The sequence below is a fragment of the Trypanosoma theileri genome (assembly GCF_002087225.1).
Source record: "Trypanosoma theileri isolate Edinburgh chromosome Unknown TM35_Tth_18_V1, whole genome shotgun sequence".
In the NCBI taxonomy this organism is placed as follows: Eukaryota; Euglenozoa; class Kinetoplastea; order Trypanosomatida; family Trypanosomatidae; genus Trypanosoma; species Trypanosoma theileri.
Window position 1 is genome coordinate 297,799 of NW_021639860.1, and position 14,966 is coordinate 312,764.

Consider the following 14,966-nt stretch of genomic DNA (forward strand, 5'->3'; position numbering starts at 1 on the left):
ATATATATATATATATATATATATATATATATATATCTTTCCTTTCCTCTCTTCTTCTTCATTTTCGTAGAAATGCAAAGAGAGAAATAGAGAGAGAGAGAGATAGAGAGAGACTCATTTATTCCCATGTCAGAAAGGGCGCCGCCTCATATCTTCTCTTCTCATACCTGTCTGTCGAATAGTATGCACAGATGCTGCTGTCATTGCGAGACCCAGTCCAATATTCATCACAGCAGCGGCAATGAGCAAACCGTATTCACGCCGTGGAAATAAATGTTGTGTAAAGTGTGATGGATCAATGAATGGAGTTACGGCAATCCAGATAATATAATACGCGTACAGTACAGTACTGAGAGGTAGCAGGACTTTGGCAATAGTCCGATCATACAACATTTCTCACCTGTTGTTATTGCTACTACTACTACTACTACTACAAGTAGTACTACTACTAGTGAGATGCGAGAGAAATAGATAAATAGATAAATAAAGAAGAGAGAGATTTGTATAGAATGAGTAAATAAGAATAAAAACCATAATAGGTATAACACTACTGTAAACACAAAATACGTATTGATCCTCAAATAACACGTCTTACATCGACCTCACATCATCTTTCTCTGTGGAAGAGAAAGAAAGAAAACAAACAAATAAATAAAGACTCAGTATAAACCACACGAACCTATCATTTTCGTTAATCATGTTAAAAGAAAATGAGTTCCATTTCCACCTTTATTCTCATGCATTCTCAGCATTAACTGGGGGCAGTCTCTCAAGAAATTCGTAGGATTTGCCTTCTTCTTGCGGTTTTTGCAATTTCGACATGATTGTATAAAATGCCTTCCGTGCGGCTTCCACGTAGGCGCCATCGTCGATGAGATTCTGAAATAATGTTGGCACTGGCACTACTACACAAGAGTCCTCATCCTCCTCATCTTCATTATCTTTATTATCATTATTAATATTATCTTTACTCGAACCGTCTTTTTCTTTATCTTCCTCTAGTAGGTGTTCTTGTTCTCTTTGATGTTGTTCTTGACGTTTGCGGTACTCTTCCACAGCGTATGGATGAGCCCTACACGTTTCACTCACATTGGCGTTATTATTATTATTATTATTATTATTATTATTATTATTATTATTATTATTATTAGCGGCCACACGACTACGTTCTGCCTCTTCTCGTTCCCGTAAAACAAAGGAGGCAAAGAAGATCACATCACTTTCATCTATGCCTACACCAGATGAATGGGGTTTCACCGTAGAAGACTCTGCATGTTGTTTTACAAATCTTTGCTTAACGAATTCCCGCAATTCCACTGCTGTCATTTCCTCTTCATTTACTGTGAAATGAATAATAACGGAAGTATTATCATTAGGTGCCTGTTCTGATGCCGCACTTAATTGCTGAACGTGTACGACAGCACCGGGTTTCGCTCTACACAAGGCAAATACAATCGGAGGTGATTTTTCATTAATATCTTCACTATTATCATTCTCCGTTGTTGTTGTTGTCTTTATACACCCAGATGCACGCAGCTCTGCCCAGGTTACTAATGGTTTTCTTGCAATCATTATAACACGAGAGAAGCACACTCCATTGTTAATATTCTTATCTTTATTATTCATCGTATCGGAAGACAGAGATGTAAAGCGATTAGCGATGATCTGAGGAAGTACCACTACCTTGGTCTTTATACGTTGAAGATTACTTAGCTCCACACATGGATAATTAACCTGTTCAATCATATCACTCTTATTATTATTATTATTATTATTATTATTATTATTATTATTATTATTATTATTATTATTATGCTGCTTATATCCACTTGGTACCACACGATGAAGCCCACGACGAAGTACAAATACCGCATTCCACACAGCTGCAATGCGACACATATTCTGTGGAATCTCAGCAGCACCATACATGGCTTGTAGAAACGGTGTTTCCCCACCAAAAGCCCCACAAGATGTGAGTACATGTCGAACCAATGAAACTGAACGCACAACATCCGGCGGTGTGATATCCAATTGCTGCATTAATGTAACTATATCCGCTGCGGCCTCTGCAATTCCATACTTCCGCTCCAACATCATACTTAATGTTTCCTCTGGATGTTTCATTGCCTCTTCTGCAAATCGAGCCACTGCGGCTTCTACCACTGCCCGTGCATGTTCCACTGCGGCTTGGGAATAGGGATCATCTCCTGTTTCTGCCGTTCGTGCATGTGTTTGTTCTGCTAATGTGGCTTCTACATCCTTTACAAACTTCATTAAACGTCTTTTTTGTATAAGACTCATTCGATCATCTACAAACACCTGTGATCGGGTGAGAGGAATACTCTGTAATCCAAACCCATTATTATCATTATCTGGTTTGGAGGATAAGGGCATTAAAAAGGTAAATCCAGAAACACAACAAAATTCCAAATGACGTGCCATATCCGATTTAATCAATTGTTGTACAGTTTCACCATTAGAGAGATAATGTGTAGGGAGAAGATCTAATAAATATTTCCCACGTATACGACTCTCTATTTCATCCATACGATCCACCATTATGTGTATATCCCTCTTTTCCTCCTTTTCTTCTTCTTCTTCTTCCACACCTCTTACTGCCAAATACTCCCGCATTTGTTTAATATTAAGCGTCTTGAATACACCTCCGTAGTCTTCTTGTCCATCGCAGTGTAAAACCCGCACCCCACACCGTGCGAGAGCCGCAGACAACATCGACTCCACCACACCCGTGCCGTGCAGGACAACATCAAAGATATCTTCACCAGGAGGAAAGGCCGCACCGGCAGCATCAAAGTAGTGAATAATTTTATAAACTCGCACGGGTTGTCGAATCTCCTCTGGTCCACGGTCATCTGGGAACATCATTGGGTATGATTCCTCATCTAATTGTTCATATCGCAAACCACGAGCAACACACTTATCAAAGAATTGTAAATCCTCCACTTGTTTATGTGCACGATGGTGGGAGAAGACACAGTAGGCGGCGGAATTACGACTACGCTGCAGTACTCGCGCTAATGTATCAGCAAGATCATCATTACAAAAGTGATTAAAGAGAATATCAGATAATATCACAATATCAAAACCAGCACCACCCGTGTAGGATAATACTTTTCGTATATGTTCCTCTTTACCCCATAATAAAGGTTCCACTACACAATGTGTCTGTGTTGCCCTTTGCCGCTCCACCTCATCCAGTAGACTTTCTTTTGTATTGTTATTATCATCCTTATTCTTATCATTTACGGTAGACCACATCGCCTTACGTCGTTCTGCTTCTTTTAATAAAAAGGAAGAAGCATCGTTATCCAGCAAGTCTGGGGTACAATTCGCCTTTACATTCATCTCAAGAATCTCAAGTAAATCCTCATCTGGATAATCTGTGACAACCACACAACGGGCTCCATTACGAAATGCGGCTAATGAGGGTACACCAAGACCAGCACCAAGTTCCAATACTGTCTTTCCACGAACATCAATCATTTGAGTATCCATACGTTTAACCATATACTTCGCTGCATTCCATAATCTGTGTCCCCAAAGACTATGACGTTTATTGCGGAAATATACTTTAAGAGGAGTTAACGGTAAATCTGTGCGGTCCTGCGGTGTGGGGTGGTCAAATGCTTCTAAATGTGTTGTGAATCCCGGGTTTGTACTTCCCTCACACTGCAATTGCATGCGATCCACGTGGAGTTCCTCAATAGGGTAGACGGGCACGGTCTCCTCTGCAGAGGCGAAGAGATCCCCAAAGCCCTGTTCATCATCAGATGACATGATAGCCGCGTATCTAACACACTGAGTAAGATAGATAGATAGAAATAGAAATTAAAATAGAAATAGAGAGAGAGAAAGAAAGAGACTCTTCTCCTTCTTATATATATATATATATATATATATTCTCTCTATTTACTACTTCACGATGTTTTCTTTTTTTTTTTTACTTCTTTTTATTTGTTCACCGTTTCCTGCGCTGATGCTTCTGTTGGGTTTTTTACTTGATTGTTTTCCCTTGCTGAGTGTACAAGAGAAAGAAAGAAAAAGAGAAAAAATATAAAATGAATACAACAAACTTCCACAATACCAATACCATTATACAGAAAGAGAAACAATAAAAAGAGTGAAAAATAAAAAAAAAATGTGAGGCGATACCCTTTTATTCTGTAATTTAAACCGAAATATAAAATAATAATAATAAAAAAAAAGAAGCACAAATAAAATAAGAAACAATGTAAATAGAAAACACCTTTAGGGCAATATCTCTATTATATCCACGATAAAGAGAAGACTTCTTTTAAACAAGTGACACCGCCGCAGCTTATTCATATCCCACCTTCCAACACTCATACAAACCCAAAATATAGGGAGAAAAAAAAAAAGAAAAGAATATTAAAATAGAATACAAGAAAAAAAAAAAGAAACAAGAATTGTGGCGCGGATCAAAATTATTTTTCTTTTTTCTTTTCTCTTTTCTCTCTCTCTCTTTTACAACCCCAAGAGAAGAGTTTCCAGGAGAACAATACCACCAAGAGAGCTACACTCCTGCCAGAGTACATGCATCTCTGGACAGGCCTCATACATCAACGGTCGAGTTGCGGCAAGATAACGTCTACGACTATAAACATGCTGAAGGAACTTATTCGTCTCTGTTCGCAATAGTTTCAACATTTCTTTTTCGTTCTTCTTCTTTTTCTTTTCTTCTTGATATTCACCGTGTGATAGACAATGATAACCACTATTATGGTAACGACCATCATTCTTATTATTATTATTATTATTATTATTATTATTATTATTATTATTATTATTATTTTCCTCCTCCTCCTCTTCACTCTCCGTCCAAAAGGATGATGATGAGACTAGAGACGTTGATGCCTCATGCGTATACGCTTCGTCTTTCCAACAGGTTCGTTTTCTCTCATTACCCGCATGCTTTTCCATACAAGAAGAAGAAGAAGAACTAATGTGGCTCTGTTCCTCACGATATCGCCGATCTCTTTTAAAGGTTGTCCACCAATTGGGAGCCTTTGCCGGAGCACACAAAGGACACCGTGATAAATGTAAGGCCCGTATATTTTGAAATATTTGTGTAATTCCCATGTAAACATCACTTAACTCCACATGTACAGACGATAGAGCCTCTTGTGATGAACTAACAATTCTCTTATCCATATTGCCTAAACTATGCGAGCAATCCGATGGCACAACGGCAGAACATGATGACCCTAATGGAGTTCCCCAAACAAAAGATACAGTTGAAACAAGAGGAGAATGAACTGTATCTTCTTCTTCTTCTTTTCCCTCTTCCTCTTTGTTAAGACTCACAATATCAGGGGAACTACTTGACAACATGATTTCTCCAGCCGGATTATTATTATTATTATTATTATTATTATTATTACCACCACTACTAGCACTACTGGTGTTCCTATCTGTTGTGGCTATCCCCATTACGGAGTCTCCTTCTTCTCTTCCCACCGCTGCTACTGCAGCAACGGCTCTCGAGTCTAATGTAAAAGATGATAATTTCTGTGTTTTCTTCTCAGAGTGATCACGACGTACGGCTCGATGATGATGGGCGAGCAGCGACCATGGCTGCGGTACTCGTTCAGAGAAACACAATGTCTGACTGTTAAGTTCTGGTGTATCTGATAAAAGTGTGGGTGGGTGATCACTTCCCATTTACTCTCTTCTTTCTTCTCTCTCTATTATATATATATATATATATATATATATATATATGTATATATGTATGTATAAATATGTCTCTGTGTATATGTGTATACGCTATGTCTATATGGGATTCAAATTCTTGTACCTTTTAAATAACAAGGAGAATAACAACAAGAAGAAAGAGAAATCACAAATAGTGATATCATAGTAAGAAAAAAGAAAAAAAAAAAAGAAGGGGAGAGTAGTAATAGGAGAATAAAACGGCAACTGTAATTATAGAGGAATGAAAAAAAGAAAAAATAAACAAATAAAGAAGATCGCTAATATGTTCCACTTTGAAAATACAAATGGGAGAGTAAAGCAAACAAAGACATCACTAGAAGCATTCTGTGCTTGTATGTATGTATGTATGTATGTATGTATGCGTGCGATAGATGACATAATAATAATAATAATAATAATAATAATAATAATAATAATAATAATAATAATAATAATAATAATAAGAGGAGAGAGCCAGATGCATGGTACAGCAAAATACAAATAAAAAAATATATATAGGGAAACGCTTGCTCTCTTTCTTCCTCTCTCAAAAACTCACACATACAGTAAGAAAGAAAATAAAAAAAAAAAACTAAAGAAAAAATACAGAGAAGCAACACAAACACACAAAGACACTAAATAAAAGATGCGATAATCCTCTCTTTTTTTTTTTTTTCTCTTTACGAAGCGGCATTATTCGCTCTGTTCGTATTTATTGAGGTAGTTGGGGTACTATATACAAGAGAGACACCCTTTTCTGTAAAGAGAGAGTCTAGCTTCTTCTCTAGTTCTTTTTCACCTCCAAGAGGAGTTGAGTGAGTATGAGAGAGTGGCTGAGATCCCGACAGGGAAGATGTAATAGCTTTTAACTTTGCCTCCCACCATTGTACTTTATCCATTGATGGATCTGCCGTCTGCATGGGCGGTGATGAACTCAAAACATCATCATGATGATGAAGAACAGGAACCTCTTTTGTTGTTATTGTTATTGTTGCCTTTGCAGGGCTTCTTGTTGTGATTCTTTCTATTTCTCTGTTATCACTACATGATGGTAATTCCCTCTTTAATTCTTCTTGTGATTTTGATTGTATAGACTGTGGGGAGTTTGTCAATCCAACAACACTATTTATACTGTTTCCACCATCTCGCCACATTCGATCAATCTGCACTCTTAATTGTCGTGATTCCCACTCTCCCAGTTCCTTCGCCTCTCGCAATCCACGTCTGTCTTGTTGAATGTGTGTGAGTTGAGACTCTAACGCCGCCACCTGCTTCTGTAGATACAATCGATCCACTTCACTCTGTCGAGATGTCTCTTGCAATAACAACAGTCGGTGCTCTGTTTCCCGTAATTGTTTTTCCTTCTCATCTCGTTCACTCTGCACACTCCGCAGGGTTCGTTGAGTGCGGTGGAGTTCCTCATTTGTATTGTAATAGACTCCCTGTTCTCTTCGCATTTCCTCCTGCAATGCGTGTAGTTTATCCTCCACTGCACGGCAGGCCACTTCCCCCTCTCGCCGCTGTTGTTGTTGTTCCTGCAATGCCGCCTCCAACGCAGTGTTGGCCCGCAGGAGTTTCTCCACCCGCGCCGTTCGCTCCTCCGCGAGTGCCGCCGCCTCCGCCATAATAGAGGCACTCTCATCTAATGCCAACTGCAATTCCGCAGCTCGCCGTTGGGCCGTCTGCGCATTTGTTGACTGTTCTTCTGCGAATGTGCGAGCAGAGAGACACTCCGCCCGTTCCGCCGCACACACCGACTGTAAATTCATGTATTGATGTTGAAGCGTTCGGCCCGCACGGCATAAGGCTGCGTAGGCACGGCCGGCAATAAGAACATCATCTTTCGCCGCGTTTAGGGCCTGCTGTATTCCCTGAAGTAATTGTATAATAATTCGAATAGTCACTTCCATGAAACGATCATTATTATTATTATTATCACTATCATTATCATTATTATGACTATCTATTTCTTTTTCTTCTTCTTTTTGAAGAAGACCATTCATATCATAATTACTTTTTTTCTTTTTCTGTTGTTTTGTTAGAGTTACATGCAAGAGATGCTCTAATTCCGCTCCAGTGGGTTTACATGAAATAAACGTGAGAGGTCGTGTTGGACCATTTCTCTTTGTAGACATTTCTTCTAATACAGGACTCTTAACATCACTCTCAATAAAGGGATGTTCCTGTTCTTCCTTCACAACATCAATCAATTCTTCACACTCGCGACTCATCTCATCACAACTATCGGCACACACTAATGCTGTATTTGTTAATTGCGCTAACATCTCTTGAAGTGTTTGCATTTGATGTTTCAACATATTATTCTTCTTCTTATTCTTTTGCAATTCCCCCTCTTCTTCTTCTTCTTCTTCTTCTGTTGTTTTCTTCTTTTTATTCTTCTCCTTCCCACTAAGCTCTGCACGTAGTTGATCAATCTCCATTTGATAGGCCACTGCCTCATCTGAGAGGGTTTGAATGTACACATCCGCCTTTGCAAGTTTCTCTAATACAACTTCCATTTCACGTTTATGATTTGTTTCTCTCAATTGCTGTTCTTCTCGCATCTGCAGTATTTCACTCTCCGTTGATGTCCTCTTCGCCGCTACCACATCCCGAAGATGTTTAAGTTCTACTTGAGATGTTTGTAGTTCTGCTGTGAGTTGTTTTTGTTTTTCTAATAATTCCCGTATCACATGTTCATAGTGTTGACGTGCTGTTGTTTGTTCAGACTTACACCGATGTAATTCCTGTTCACGATAGAGAACATCATGTTCGAGGATCTTTGTCTTTTCCCTCCACTGTTGGAGTTCCTTCTCTATACTGGAGAGATGCCGGTGTCTATCTAGACTAGTGGTCTCATCCACATCATATGCCCATCGTTGTTGTTGTTGTGTAGAAGGTAAAGAGGAAACGAACCTTCTGCCATTCTGGAAATAATGATCATGACTATTAGGTTTATTATTATTATTATTATTATTATTATTATTATTATTATTAATATTATTATTAGTATGGTTTTTGTTGTCACTATGAGGATTACTGTTACTACTCGTCCTCTGTTGATTGTGAGTGAATGGCGGGCTTGGTAATGTATCGGATGGGATAGCAACAGCACTAGTACTTCTCGTGCGGCGGGGATCTGCAGACTCTGAACGTATGCGGCGTATACCCGGCGACTGCATATATGCCCTCTATCAACATATTATATATATATATATATAAACAAAGAAAAAGAAAAAGAAAGAAAATAGAAAACATCCACATAAGTACAGAGAGGGGAAAAAACAACAACCATAACAAGAATATAATAGATATTAATTAAAAGAGATGAAAGAAAGAAAGAAAAAAAAAAAGGATGAATTGAAATAAAAACTTGTGGTTACCCTCACACATCAGCTCCGCAAATACAATACAACACATATACACACAGAGAGAGAGATATAATTCTACCAGCAACCAACCATATAAATGTAAATATTTATGTTTATATATGCATAAATATATAAATATATATATATTTGTATGTATGTATATGTGTTTCTTGCTCTCTATTTCTCTCTCTCTTTACCGGTATATTTCTAAGCGTGGGAATCAGTACCACGCTAGTGTGGAGAAACGGTAAGAGAGGATAAAAAAAAAAAAAAATGGAAAAGAGGAAATAGAACATGTAGAATAAAAAAATCCCTCAAAGAGAAAAAAAAAAGAAGAAGGAGACAACATCTTCCTCTTTCTTTTTCCTCTCTCTTTCCAGCAGTAGCAAATCAACGAGAATAATAATAATAATAATAATAATAATAATAATAATAATAATAATAAAAAACAAACAGGAGATCTCCTTCTCAACAATAACGGAGTTAAAACTAGGAAAAAAAAAAACGCTTCAGATATCAATATCACAACAACAAACCTTCTCTCTCTCTCTCTCTCTCTCTCTCTCTTCGCAGAGTATACTTCTCACAAATTATTATTATTATTCTCTTTTATTTATTTATTTATTTATTTTACACCATACGTCTTATTTTCCTCTTCTGCTTCTCTACTCTCTCACTTCCACATCCTTTGGTGTAGTAGAGATAGACAGACACCATCACAAACACCGCCGCTACAAAGTCCTGCTGTGTAAAGGATTCATCCAACACAAGAGAAGCCACAACAGCCATTAACACCACCTCTACTGCAGAAGCAAAGGCTTTTACTATTACATTAATAAACTTTAAAATAAATGCCGCTGTTAATCCATTTAAAGCACCCATGAAAATAATAGGAATAAAAATAATATGTGGATGATAAAGTAAGTGTAATTGCATATATTCCTGAGGAGCCACCAAAAGACCAAGAAGAAGATTAAATAAGATACCATATAAATACATAAAGAAATTTTGTTGATGAATACTAAGATAAGCCTCACGTTTAAGAGCAAGTTCATTATATACACCAGCAAGAGATGAAAAAAACGCTTGTAAAAGTATCGCTAACACACGTACATTCATTAACATCATTAATGTAGGTGAAATATACTTTACAATAAGTCCTATTGTGAGAATACCAAGTGATATCCACTGCCGTAAAGAGAGTGCCCGTTGAAGAACAGTGGCAAAGAGAAATCCAGTAAAGAGAACACGTGTTTGCATAAACATCTGAACTGTTCCAGGATCAAAGTAATGTAAATTAATGTATGTAAGATTATTATATAATGCATAGAGTAAAGCTGGTATCACATATACCATACTCATTCGCCAAAGTTCACGCCTTTCTCTACCAAAGGTAACACTATAAAAAAGAAAATCTCCATCTTCTGCATATTTTAATGCTACAGAAACCATAATCTTCGTAATCTCAATAGCCATTACAATTCCAGTACTATTATACGAGAGAAAACCCTCTCTTTCTAGTTTTTTACTATAACGTATTGTAAGAAAGAGAGCAATACTTGTACCAATGTACATACTGGATAGAATTAAACTAAGTGAAATACCAAAACTTTGTGAATTTTCTACAGGTGTTAATGCCCCTGCTGTTGCTGATGCTGGTGGAGTGCCGGTTGGTGTGATGGCTACGACTTCCTCTTGTGGATCTTCATTCTTCTTTCCATCCAACTCATGCACCTCAATGGGTACATGGGTCGTGTATAATAAACTCATAGAACTACACAGCAGCTTTGGAGAATATATATATATATATATATATATATATAGAGAGAGAGAGAGAGAGAGAGAGAAATTCAAAGAAAGAAAAAAAGGATAAAAAAAGAAAACGAAAAAGAACAACAACCACAACCACAACGAAATTCAAGTCTCTCCAACGAGTAGTATATAATACAACACACTATAAATCGTACGGAAGGAGGTAATGATACACACACACATATATATAGAGAGAGAAAAGAAGAAAAGAGACCACCCATAGCCAAAAAAAAAAAAAAAACTCACTCTGTTCACACAAACAACACAAACAACAACAGACACACATTTAAAGGGGATTCACAATATTACCGCCTCCTAATGTCTTTGCAGAATTCCCCTCTTCACGGGCATTTCGTAGCAACACCAACCAATTCCCCGCATCATCTTCACCTTTCAAAGAAGAAGAAGAAGGTGGAATTAATTGCACAACATTATCTCCTCTTGTCACTACTTTCAAATAGTGTAGCATCATTTTACTCGCTGCTGGACTCCCATACTCGTGTTCCCACAAACACAACTGACAAAGACGTCGTATCGTAATAACAATCGTCTTTTCACCAACACCAGCATTAGAAAGACTATCCACAGTATCTACAGTATTAGTAGTATTAGTATTAGTAGAAGTAGTAGAAGAAACAGCATGTGTTTTCGTATTCATTGTATATTGCCCTTCAAAGGCCCACCAGGAACGCATAATTCGACAAATACGACGTTCAAACACATACGGTGCCGCACAGAAAACGACAATATTATTTGCCGTATTCTTTTTCCCTTCTTCTTCTTCTTCTCTCTTCTTCTTCTTATTCTCTGTTTCATCAAAATCCTCCATAATTTCTGAAGGTGTACGATTATTCACATCCAGTGGTTTCATTTCATTCGGTTGCATAAATATACACCGACACACATTTGTTATCTTGGGATTTACACTAGATCCATCACTTGATTGCCACCACCATCCATATTGTTCAGCCGACACTTCCCTTGTGGTTCCCTTCACTTCATCCGATGTATTGTGAAGACTATTATTATTATTATTATTATTATTATTATTATTAACATCACTACTACCACTACCAACAACAGTGATGTTGGATGATGTTTCTTTTATATTGATTTCCTCTTCCACACATTCCCGTGAGGCGTACCGGCCAGTGCGTGAACGACGATCCATTCCATGTGTACGTGAGGATCTAGGGCGTCCAGAATTATAATTATAATTATGAGGATCATCATTACTACTACGTATACGTTTGGCACGTAATAATTCAACCCATCGTCGTTGTGTTTCCCGACGCCGCATCTCATGTTTCTCCATGCGAACAACAGCGGGATTGCCGGTATAGATAAGAAGAAAATGCAACAGGGAACGATAATGGGCAGCAAAGGGAAGACTTGACCATTGTAGAAGAGCTGCCAATTGTGCTATTGTGATGGGTGTGGCAATAATAACCGTAAAGAGATAACCAAGTTGTTCATTCACAACTTGTAGAAGTGTAGAGGTGGATTGTGTTAGTAGTGGGGCTCCTAATAATGCGGTACCCACATATCCTTCCTTTGCCTCTGTACACCAGCGTCGTAAATAGTCATTTCCCTCATCACATGCATGTAATTCCAGTGGTGTATGAAATTTTGTATCTGTTCGTGTTGAACTCACATTAGAAGAAGAAGAAGTTTTATCACTGCGAAGTAATACGGGAATATCACGAGCATCGAAAGTATTTACCCAAAGCTCAACAAGATGTTGAGAAAGAGATATATCCCTCTCATTTCCTACTACATTTGTGGATATATTTCTTCTATTGGTTTCTTTACCAAGAAAGAAGGCATTATCGGAATCCATGACGGAGTCTAACAAATACCATAAACTTAACATGTAACTCCAACGTGAAGTTACATTTCCCTTCTTCTTGTTGACGGCACTATTCACATCTGCAGAGTGTTTGGCTTCTTCTATATGAACTAATCTTCTTGTGGTACGCACCCAGGTTTCATTATGATCCAAATTACTTGTAGAAACCAACAAGGATGGTAAATTAGGATAACACACATATCCGGCAGGAGATACACGGAACTGGGAGTCTAATGCCAATATAAGACGTACAGTTCCCTCCACTTGAGAGGCATAATGTTTCTCTTCATGAGAATTTGCATGATTAACATTATCTTCTCTTTCCTCTTTTTTCGCCGTAGAAAGTAAAAAGTCATGTAAATAGACAATATGATTAGATACTGCTATTGTCGTATCTGAAGTATTAGGTTGATGGGATGGTTTGGAGTTTCCACACAAATCTTTTGTTCCCATGTATTCCCGATAGACAAGATCCACTAACGCAGTTATTGTCAGTGGCTGGGATGATAGTAATACTTGTCGAACCATTATTTCACGAATACGACGTTGTGCAGAAATGTGTGGGATATTTATAGTCGTTTGTCGTGTTGCTGATACTGCAGCTGATGAATAGGAAGAAGAAGAAGAAGAAGAAGGAGAGGAAGAAGATGTCTTTCTTGTTGTTGTTGTTGTTGTTGTTGTTGTTGTTAACGTTTTTCTTCTTAACTGGGACATCGTAAATGCAATGGTATTAAAGGAAGGGTTCCGCCCAAACAACCATCGTCGCATTTCTTTTCTCTTTTTAACTTTTTCCAAAAGGTTGAGAATCAATCTATCTGTCTATACTTGTAGTGGGCAATGGCCTTCTTCTGCTTCCCACAGCTCTCTCTCTCTCTCTCTCTCTCTCTCTCTCTCTCTGTATATGTGTGTGGAAGCCCACAGAGAGGAGCGATTAACGGTTTTCTGAATAGTTCCTTCTATGCTTAATCTCTCCACTCCACCGCCCTTACTCCTAAAAACAAAAAAGGAAAAGAAAATAAAAACAAAAATGAAATTCCCGTTATTCATCAACGTAAGAACCAAAAAGAAAAAAAAAAACAAAACAAAACTAATAATAAAAAAATAATCTATAGCGGAACGAACAAACAAACAAAAAAAAAGACTGGATAGGCAAACTGTAAATATTTATATACAAAGAAAGAAAGAAAGAAAGAAAAAAAAAGAAAACCATTAATGGTTTGAGAATATCTACTCTAGAGAGTATATCGCATTAATATTGTTTTCCTCTACTCCCTCACATTTGCTAATGACGGCAATAGCCACTGCAGAAAGAATACAGAAAAAAACAAAGAGGGAGAAAGAGGGTTATATAGTTTACATGAAACATTAGAAATAAGTAATAGCAACAAGTTAAATCAGGGCCATACCCACTATCTGATAACAGACCACAAAACAGTGTGGGGGTTATTACGGTACTCTCCGTATCTTAACACCTCTTCTTTTTCTTTTTTCTTCTTCTTCTATTCCTTTTTCTCACACTTTTACCGATGTTTCCGTACGACTGCCAAACGTTTCATCTCACGCTCCACGGCCCCTGCAATTCCATCAAAGATACGCTTTTCTTCGTCTGTTTCATTTTCCAAATCTCCAATATCTTTTACTGTTGTTGTTGTTGTTAACATTGAAGTGGAGGTTCCTTCTCTTCCTTTGGCTGCAGGCGGCAGTTGTTCAATGATCTGTCGCAGAGTCTCCAGTACATTTCCCCCATTCGCAGATTCCTTCCCACCACCACCGCTACTGTTTTCTTCTTCCTCCTCCTCTTCCTCATCATCTGTACTACTTCCGTCTTCCTCTTCCTCCTCTTCATCATTATCATTATTATCATCATCTTCATCTTCCTCTTCTTCTTCTTCTTCATTCCCCCTTTCGCTCTCCATCGTTTCCAGCAGTTTCACTAATTCCACTGCTGGCCCCGCCTTTAATCCCCAACGCTCCACAATTTGCCGCGCCACTGCCGCTGCCTGCGATGTGTTCTGCTGCTGCAGTACATGCAAGAGCGGCACGGCCATTGCAATGTAACTACGCGTCGCCTCATCACTCATCACATCGTCAGCATTCACAACAGAAGGAACATTGGGTTCACTACTCTCCTGCGTAGACACAGAGTGCATTTCACACCACTCCCTTTTTTGTGTAGCTGATCCACACACACACACACA

The 14,966-nt window shown here is 38.1% G+C and overlaps 6 protein-coding genes across 6 annotated transcripts; all 6 read right to left on the reverse strand.

Annotated features, from left to right (window-relative positions):
- Positions 1 to 735: 735 nt before the first annotated feature.
- TM35_000182010 (putative RAB GDP dissociation inhibitor alpha) lies at positions 736 to 3,798 on the reverse strand (the record flags this gene model as incomplete). Its single annotated transcript, XM_029026514.1, has 1 exon — positions 736 to 3,798. One exon carries the CDS (start codon positions 3,796 to 3,798, stop codon positions 736 to 738), a length of 3,063 nt encoding a protein of 1,020 aa, XP_028882210.1.
- Positions 3,799 to 4,506: 708 nt separating this feature from the next.
- On the reverse strand, positions 4,507 to 5,703 carry TM35_000182020 (uncharacterized protein; the record flags this gene model as incomplete). The annotated part of the gene is made up of 1 exon (XM_029026515.1): positions 4,507 to 5,703. One exon carries the CDS (start codon positions 5,701 to 5,703, stop codon positions 4,507 to 4,509), a length of 1,197 nt encoding a protein of 398 aa, XP_028882211.1.
- A 713-nt stretch (positions 5,704 to 6,416) lies between these two features.
- On the reverse strand, positions 6,417 to 8,918 carry TM35_000182030 (uncharacterized protein; the record flags this gene model as incomplete). Its single annotated transcript, XM_029026516.1, has 1 exon — positions 6,417 to 8,918. The coding sequence occupies one exon, from the start codon at positions 8,916 to 8,918 to the stop codon at positions 6,417 to 6,419; it is 2,502 nt and encodes an 833-aa protein (XP_028882212.1).
- Positions 8,919 to 9,737: 819 nt separating this feature from the next.
- TM35_000182040 (putative nucleotide sugar transporter) lies at positions 9,738 to 10,877 on the reverse strand (the record flags this gene model as incomplete). Its single annotated transcript, XM_029026517.1, has 1 exon — positions 9,738 to 10,877. One exon carries the CDS (start codon positions 10,875 to 10,877, stop codon positions 9,738 to 9,740), a length of 1,140 nt encoding a protein of 379 aa, XP_028882213.1.
- Positions 10,878 to 11,205: 328 nt separating this feature from the next.
- Positions 11,206 to 13,536, reverse strand: TM35_000182050 (uncharacterized protein; the record flags this gene model as incomplete). Its single annotated transcript, XM_029026518.1, has 1 exon — positions 11,206 to 13,536. One exon carries the CDS (start codon positions 13,534 to 13,536, stop codon positions 11,206 to 11,208), a length of 2,331 nt encoding a protein of 776 aa, XP_028882214.1.
- A 752-nt stretch (positions 13,537 to 14,288) lies between these two features.
- On the reverse strand, positions 14,289 to 14,918 carry TM35_000182060 (uncharacterized protein; the record flags this gene model as incomplete). The annotated part of the gene is made up of 1 exon (XM_029026519.1): positions 14,289 to 14,918. The coding sequence occupies one exon, from the start codon at positions 14,916 to 14,918 to the stop codon at positions 14,289 to 14,291; it is 630 nt and encodes a 209-aa protein (XP_028882215.1).
- Positions 14,919 to 14,966: the final 48 nt, after the last annotated feature.